This window comes from Bos grunniens, chromosome 1 (assembly GCF_055505025.1).
Source record: "Bos grunniens cultivar Pamir isolate PY7600 chromosome 1, Bosgru_T2T1.0, whole genome shotgun sequence".
Classification (NCBI taxonomy): Eukaryota; Metazoa; Chordata; class Mammalia; order Artiodactyla; family Bovidae; genus Bos; species Bos grunniens.
Window position 1 is genome coordinate 74196857 of NC_141165.1, and position 8511 is coordinate 74205367.

Sequence of the window (8511 nt, forward strand, 5' to 3'; positions counted from 1 at the left end):
ATACAGAAAGTGAAAGTGAAGTGAAGTCGCTCAGTCGTGTCCGACTCTTTGCGACCCCATGGACTGTAGCCTACCAGGCTCCTCTGTCCATGGGATTTTCCAGGCAATAGTACTGGAGTGGATTGCCATTTCCTTCTCCAGGAGATCTTCCCGACGCAGGGATCGAACCTGGGTCTCCCGCATTGTAGACAGGTGCTTTGCCAGTACAGAAGTCATATATAAAACCTCTGAGTCTGAAGTTGATTATATAAAAGAAGATGCCCCCTGCCATTTTCTGGGGAAAGATGACAGCAGGGTTAAAACAAGTGTGTGTGCTACTTGAAGGAAACAGCAGGCATTCTGTGCCTTTCCTATGGTGCCCTATATGCCAGAGTGATTCTAAAGTATGAGGAGGCCATTAGCACTGCTCCACTGACCAAATATTTTTTCTTCCTCCTCTCCAAACTGGTTTGTCAGATGACTCTTGGAGACCAGGTTCAGGTATAGTTAGGGCACCGGGAAGGGTAGTCCTCTATGAGATCCTGTTGTCACTGGGGGTTGTTTGTTAGAGAGATGGCTATTGACACCTGACACCGGAATTACTCAAAGCTAGGGTGTGAGGTGTGGCCTATGGTCTTTTAAAATCAACATCATCACTAAGTCCCCAGAGAACAGCCAAGGAGAGGAAGATGGAACAAGGTTGGCTCCATGGGGAAGGATTCCTCCTCTGCCTCATCCTCTACCTGCTGCTCCAAGGTAAGATGGGATAAGAATAAGAGCACAGCATCCATATAAAGTCTGGGGAACACAGACCCAGGCTAATTCTTTTTATTTCTAGTTAACAAATGGGTGTTCCATTTTGGAAAAAATGGAAATTCATGACACTGACAGTTTGGTATAGCACTTTCTAGGGTCCTAACAGTTAGCTGACTTTTCCCTTAAGCTACTTCTCCACTCCCCATGCTTCCATGGGCCTCTCTCCTTTCTCCATGTCATTCTCTTTCCAGGCATATAATCTACCCCACGGTTTCTAGGTATCAACTGTTGTTGAGAGAAGAAAATTCTTCCTTATTTCTCTTTGTTGTTGTTATTTAGTCCCTCAGTCATGTCCAACTCTTTTATGACCCCATGGACTGTAGCCCACCAGGCTCCTCCGTCTGTGGGATTCTCTAGGCAAGAATACTGGAGTGGATTGCCATTCCCTTCTCCAGGGGATCTTCCCAAATCAGGGATCGGACCTGAGTGCCCAGATCTCCTGCATTGGCAGGTAGATTCTTTATTGCTAAGCCACTGGGGAAGCCTTATTTCTCTTAAGCAAATGAAAAGGAAAGATGCCAAGGGAATTGAGGTAGATGAAAATTTCTATTGTGACTTTTCAGTAAACTTTTCAGTATAATTTCCCAGTCTAGAGTAATTTCTTGTTCATTATTGAGATTAAGCAATGAGGTATAGCACAAAATTAGAGACAGACAAAAACAGACTCGACCAGGAGATCCTACCACATACATTCTCTGTTTCTGCCCCACAAAGTATGATTAGAAAAGGATTGGGTATAAGAGGTGTATCAAGGAACTGTTTATAAGATAGTCTCAGTGGTGATGAGTCCTGAGTTTTAGAAGAGAACACTCACAGTACAACGCAAAGACATATAATCATTAAATTGAAAACTGAGTTCCTTCCTTAAGGTCCCACGGATGGATTTCTCACTGCTGCTGCTGCTGCTGCTGCTGCTAAGTCACTTCAGTTGTGTCCAACTCTGTGCGACCCTATAGACGGAAGCCCACCAGGCTCCTCCGTCCCTGGGATTCTCCAGGCAAGAACACTGGAGTGGGTTGCCATTTCCTTCTCTAATACATGAAAGTGAAAAGTGAAAGGGAAGTCACTCAGTCGTGTCCAACTCTTAGCGACCCCATGGACTGCAACCTACCAGGCTCCTCCATCCATGGGATTTTCCAGGCAAGAGCACTGGAGTGGGGTGCCATTGCCTTCTCTGGATTTCTCACTACCCACCTGATTATTTCCCTCATTATTAATTCATGACCACCTATGCTCTGTTCATATAGTGAAGAAGAGAACTGTGATTGCAAAATTTGTCAGTGACATTCACCCAAATGGCTCAAGGACAGAGGTTTGTGTTGAGATTGTTAAGAATATAGCAGGACACTAAAAAGTGGTGCTCAGGGCTGAGTTTGCATATACATGTAGACAAGTTTTGCATGGAGAGAGAGAGAATGGAATTGAGAATGGAGCTCTGACTCAGCTCACCTTATCAACTTCCACCATCTGCCTACTACTCCAGCCTAACCCATACTGCCTAGTCCAAGCAGTAGGAGTCTACCTGCTTCTTCCATAACCCCTGTTGTCTCTCTGTGCAGAAACATTCCCCAAACCGCAGCCCTGGCACTCTTCTCACAGTCTCTGCTCTCTACAGGGAGAGGAGATACATTCACCATCAATTGCTCAGGCTTTGACCAGCATGGGGTGGATCCTGCTGCCTTCCAAGCAGCGTTCGCCAGAAAGGCCTTCCGTCCAGCCACCAATGTCAGCATCCCCATTTGTGTTAACATCTCCTTCACTCTGTCTGCCATCCTGGAAGTAGTAAGTCCTGACCCAACTCTGTAATGATGAGCAGTGGGTGCACTGACTGGATTTTGTAAGTTAAGAGCTCAGTCTGTGGGATAGGGAGGCATGACAGGGAATGCTACAATGATACAATGCAGATAAAAGCTCTCCTTTTTGGGGGATACACCACAAGAAACATAAACCCAACGGACTACTCTCATACTGGTGTTTTCACTTGCATTTCTCATGTACACTGGATTATATGACCTACATTTTTTAGTGGTTTATGATTAAAAATCATAATTGCCATACAGAACAGCCTTGTAAATGATTAAGAGGTGGGTGGTGTCATTGGATTTCACTTCATTAAGTTAGTAATCTCAGATGAAAACTGTTTTTCCAGGATGCACAGCTTCAATTGATGACATCATTCCTGTGGCTAAATATGGTATGATGGACTCAGTTTCCCCTTTGCTATAGTACCTCCCTTTTTCCACTGCAAGGTCCAATTTTGAGGATTAAAATGGATAAATCTGAGAATATCCACAAATTAAACAAGTTCAAACATAGCCAGACCAATAATGAAAATATAAAATTTTCTGATTTATTTTGTCAGTTTAAGGAGGGCAGAGACAGGGCTCAGGAAGCAAGTGGCATAAACCAAGATCATGGAAGCCAGTACTTCAGTGGCTCCATCCCAGGGAACCCAAAGCCAAGCTCCAGGTCTCCCCAGAGAGCACTGAGGAAGAAGTGAAAGTACAGATTTGTCAGTGACAGTGTGACAGTTGTCACCAGAGGTGTGGTGGGACAGCAAAGAAACGAGTAAAGAAAGGAATGGAGAGTGCAAGAGACACAGGAAGACTAAAGCCAGTTCCCATCTCCTGTTTATCCCATACCATGGTGTTCTCTAGATCTGGTACAATCCGTTCATCACCTGGAACCCAGAGGAATGCGGGGGCATCAGGAAGCTGGGCATGGCAACTGAGAACCTGTGGCTTCCAGATATCTTCATTGAGGAGCTGTGAGTGTCAGGGCTGAAAAAAGCAAGAAGGAGACCACATTTCTAGGGAAGAGCATGATGTAACCAATGGGGGCCAAGCACAGACTCAACCAGAAAGGAGCAGCATCTGAAACCCTCAGAACACAGAGATAGGTAGAAGGGGGAGGTCAGATGAGTGGGGCTGGAGCACAGAAATGGGCAACTTGGGAGAGGATGAGGGCCAGGTCTGATGGGGAGCCCACAGCTTTTACCTCTCTGTCCTTTTCACACTCAGGATGGATACAGATCAGACCCCGCCAGGTCTCATGGCTTACATCAACAGTAATGGTCACATCAAATACAGTAAGCCAATGCGGGTAACCAGCATCTGCAACCTGGACATCTTCTATTTCCCCTTTGATGAACAGAACTGCACCCTCACCTTCAGCTCTTTCGTCTACACAGGTGAGTGAGAATCACATGCTGAAAGAGAAAGAAAGGGTTTGAGAAGAAGAGAACAGAAAGCTTGGATGAGTGAGTGAATCTCACTGAAAGGGGTGTGGAATCTAAGTGGTAAGGAATCCAACAGTCTGGGCCAAGGGGTTGGGAGGCTTGGGGGAGGCTGAATTACCTGGGTCTCCTTTGCAGTGGAAAAGATGGTCCTGGGCATGGAGCAGGATGTGCAGGAGATTTTGGAAACATCACAGAACATCATTTGGAACAAGGGGGAGTGGGTACTTCAGGGTATCCATCAAATGATGAAGATGACTGCGGGCACCAATGGCTATGACCAAATCGTCTTCTATGTGAGTTCGGGGGCCCTGGGTGGGATCTTCTTCTACATGCATAGCTCATGTCCTCCACCAGAATGTAAGCTCTCCCACAAGAAAACATGCTCCATGGAGGCAGAGGTTGCTATCACTCTTTTCATTGAAAAATCTTCCGTACCTAAAACAGTACCTGGCACTCAGGAAATGTTGATTGAATGGATCCTCCCTGAGGAAGAAACAAAGCTCCCACAGCAGTGATTTACAACGAGCATGAACCTCCACTCCATGTCCCCCATTCCCTCATCAGCTGCCAGGGCGATTAGAACTTTTGGGAGGACAGGAATTTTTATATTTATTTTTAAAAAGAGGTGATGGAAAAGTTATGAAACACTGTCTTAGGGATATTATGATTCCAAATCCTGGTGATCCCAAAATGTCTGCTCTGTCTTGCTTTCTCTCCCACTGGTTTTAAACATCCACCAGCAAAGGCACTAGAGATTACACCTTGATGAGGAAAGCAAGCAGAAATACAATGCACACAATACCTAAGAATTTGGTCCCTCAATTCTGCTGAGAGCACATTGGTAGGAATAAAAAAATTAGGTGGAGAAAATTGACACATGGGCCAAGAAGGAATGAAACATGTTTCAAACGGTAAGCAGCATGGTAGAATTAAACCATGGGAAGACGATGTGGTGATTAAGATGACTTTGCTGGAGAGGGAGAACAGAGAAAGGGACTTGAGGTAACATTTCCTTACTAGAAAGTTTGATCTGGGACAAATCTAAATTCTTTCTCTTACCTGGATTGGCAGCCTCCCAGCCTTCTCCTCAATTGCCTCCCTCTCCCCTCCCCACCAGGTGGCCATCAGGCGCAGGCCCACCCTCTATGTCATAAACCTCTTGGTGCCCAGCAGCTTTCTGGTCGCCATCGATGCCCTCAGCTTCTACCTGCCGGCAGAAAGCGAGAACCGTGCCTCATTCAAGATGACACTCTTGCTGGGCTACAACGTCTTCCTGCTCATGATGAATGACTTACTCCCCTCCAGTAGCACCTCCCTCATCAGTATGGCCCCTTCCACCTTTAGGAGAAGAAAAGTAGGGTGGGGCATGGCATGAGGGAACAGACCAATGAAACAGGTCAGAGTGAAAAGAGATCCTAGAAAAGGCCTCTTTTCTGGGGAAAGAGAAAATAAGAAGTCCTGGCTGGTGCCTCTGGCCCTCAGGCAGGCCCAACTTCCCTCCAGGTGTCTACTTTGCCCTGTGTCTGTCCCTGATGGTGCTCAGCCTGCTGGAGACCATCTTCATCACCTACCTGCTGCACCTGGCCACCACCCAGCCCCCACCCATGCCTCGTTGGCTCCACTCCCTGCTTCTACACTGCACCAGCCCAAGGACATGCTGCCCTGCTGTGCCCTGGAAGGGAAACATGGACCTTGCCCACCTGCCTGGTGAGGGATGTCAGCACTGCTCATGCTTCCTCTTCCATCACCTCCGCTTCTCTGCTCCCACCTCCTTCCCTCCCCACATAACTCCCCAGCTGACCTTGGAGCCCCACAGCTGAGTCTGTCTTGACGTAGGTGTGAAGGAGCCCATGGAGTTGGTGGGAAAGGTGCCACATCCCAGAGAGACAGAGCTAAATGGGTGCCCTGGCTCAGCGAGGAACCAGCAGGAAGACAAAGCTCAGAAGCTGCACTTGGTCCGTCTGTGGGTGCGGTTAAGCCACATGATGGACACCCTGCTCTTCCGTCTCTACCTGCTCTTCATGGCCACCTCCGTTGTCACAGTTATTATTCTCTGGAACACCTAGGCAGATACCTACCTGCGAGTCCCAGGCCACAGCTTCTCTTGCCCCCTGAAACCATCCAGGCTCTCATCCCTGCCCAAATCCCACCTTACAGCTCTGGCAACCACCTTGTTTTCGTCCCAGTTCCTCTGCAGTTTCAGACCAGATCTGGATGGTTTCCTAAGCTCTCCCAAGTCAAGTCCTTGCTCTGGCATGCCATCAGCCACCCTCAGCCCTCTGGTGAGTCCTGCCTTTCTGGCTCCTTAGGATTCAGGTTCTTCGAACACTTCCTTGATCGAATTTCCTCCAATAAACCCCTTTTGCAGAAAGCATTGGCTCTTCTCTGCATTATATTGTAGTTTGAAAACCTTGAGTTTGAGAGACTTCTTGTAGAAACTTCTCACTACTAAAGTAAGAAGGATTTTCTTTTCTTTTTTTTTTTTTTTCAACTCTACTAAACAACATGTGAAAGCAGGGAAATGGTAGAGAAGGGGCCAAAATCTATTATGAGGAATTAAAATACGGACTAACCTGCTAAATCCAGTTATCCTGGATTTAAGCTTCTGCAATTAATGATGTGCCAGAACCAGGCAGCCCTTGTTTATAGAGTGAAGCCTTTTGTCACAGCCTGACATGTGACTCATTCATCATTAAAGACTAAGAGTGTTAACATAATCCCAAATTCTGCTAACTGCCTGTGCTGCAATCAGAGTTGATCTGTCCTTAATCATGCTAAGAAAAGAACACTGGGCTAAGGAAAGCACATTTGAAAATGGCATCTGCTTTACTTAGGAGTAACACAAATGACCCCACATGAACTGGAAAATTTCCCTTCCAAGCACTTGCCTTTTCATTTTGAAAGTCTTTGTGTCTTGACCCATTATTTACAATAGCTTTTTTTTGGGAAACATTATTATTGCCTGCGGCAGGTCTTTTAGTTGCAGCATACAAACTCTTAGTTGTGATATGTGGGATCTAGTTCCCTGACCAGGGAGTGCAGTCTCAGCCACTGGATCACCTGGGAAGTCCCCTCCAATAGCTTCTTAGGGGAAGTGGAGACCCCACTGTATCGCTCTACACCAGAGCTGTAGTATGATTTGCTGGACAGCAGGTTCAGAAAAGCACATATTTGGGAGCAACTTAATTACAACTTGAACACAATCTTTCATTTTTAGCAAGCATTTATTTTCTTTAGTTTATTCTACTACTTTCTATTGAACCCTAAATTTCCCAGGTCAGCAGTTCAGTTCAGTTCAGTCGCTCAGTCGTATCCGCCTTTTTGTTACCCCATGAATCCCAGCACACCAGACCTCCCTGTCCATCACCAACTCCCGGAGTTCACCCAGACTCACGTCCATTGAGTCGGTGATGCCATCCAGCCATCTCATCCTCTGTCATCCCCTTCTCCTCCTGCACCCAATCCCTCCCAGCATCAGAGTCTTTTCCAATGAGTCAACTCTTCGCATGAGGTGGCCAAGGTACTGGAGTTTCAGCTTTAGCATCAGTCCTTCCAATGAACACCCAGGACTGATCTCCTTCAGAATGGACTGGTTGGATCTCCTTGCAGTCCAAGGGACTCTCAAGAGTCTTCTCCAACACCACAGTTCAAAAGCATCAATTCTTCGGTGCTCAGCCTTCCTCACAGTCCAACTCTCAATCCATATATGACCACTGGAAAAACCATAGCCTTGACTAGACAGACCTTTGTTGGCAAAGTAATGTCTCTGCTTTTCAATATGCTATCTAGGTTGGTCATAACTTTCCTTCCAAGGAGTAAGCGTCTTTTAATTTCATGGCTGCAGTCACCATCTGCAGTGATTTTGGAGCCCCCAAAAATAAAGTCTGACGCCATTTCCACTGTTTCCCCATCTATTTCCCATGAAGTGATGGGACCGGATGCCATGATCTTCGTTTTCTGAATGTTGAGCTTTAAGCCAACTTTTTCACTCTCCTCTTTCACTTTCATCAAGAGGCTTTTGAGTTCCTCTTCACTTTCTGCCATAAGGGTGGTGTCATCTGAGGTTATTGATATTTCTCCCGGCAATCTTGATTCCAGCTTGTATATACCATATAATAATATACGTAATGGAATACTACTCAGCTAAAAGAAAAGAATGAAATTCTGCCATTTGCAACAACATGAATGGACCTAGAGGGCATTATATTTAGTGAAATACATCAGACAGAGAAAGACATATACTGCATCTTATCTTTACGTGTGAAATTTAAAAAATAAAAAAATGAATGTAACAAAACAGAAACGGATTCACAGATATGGAAAACACACTAGTAGTTGCCAGTAGGGATAGGAAAGAGTGGAGGAGCCAAATAGGTGTAGGGGATTAAGAAGTTCAAACTATCATGTATAAAATAAATAAGCAACAAGGATATACTGCACAGCACAGAGAATATAGTCAATATTTTATAATGTTTTAA

The 8511-nt window shown here is 45.7% G+C and overlaps 1 protein-coding gene across 1 annotated transcript; it reads left to right on the forward strand.

Annotated features, from left to right (window-relative positions):
• The first annotated feature begins 478 nt into the window (after positions 1-478).
• On the forward strand, positions 479-6404 carry LOC147379639 (5-hydroxytryptamine receptor 3C-like). Its single transcript, XM_086396678.1, has 9 exons — positions 479-735; positions 2411-2577; positions 2945-2989; positions 3453-3562; positions 3816-3985; positions 4169-4326; positions 5151-5355; positions 5537-5740; positions 5870-6404. The coding sequence occupies exons 1-9, from the start codon at positions 669-671 to the stop codon at positions 6097-6099; spliced, it is 1356 nt and encodes a 451-aa protein (XP_086252804.1). The 5' UTR covers positions 479-668; the 3' UTR covers positions 6100-6404.
• The last annotated feature ends 2107 nt before the right edge of the window (positions 6405-8511 follow it).

Excerpts from the sequence above, each read along its gene's own strand:
- LOC147379639 (XM_086396678.1), top strand. The coding sequence starts at position 669 with ATGGAACAAGGTTGGCTCCATGGGGAAGGATTCCTCCTCTGCCTCATC. Across the intron at positions 2,990-3,452 it reads CATTCCTGTGGCTAAATATG|ATCTGGTACAATCCGTTCAT; the intron begins GTATGATGGACT and ends GGTGTTCTCTAG. Across the intron at positions 4,327-5,150 it reads ATGACCAAATCGTCTTCTAT|GTGGCCATCAGGCGCAGGCC; the intron begins GTGAGTTCGGGG and ends CCTCCCCACCAG.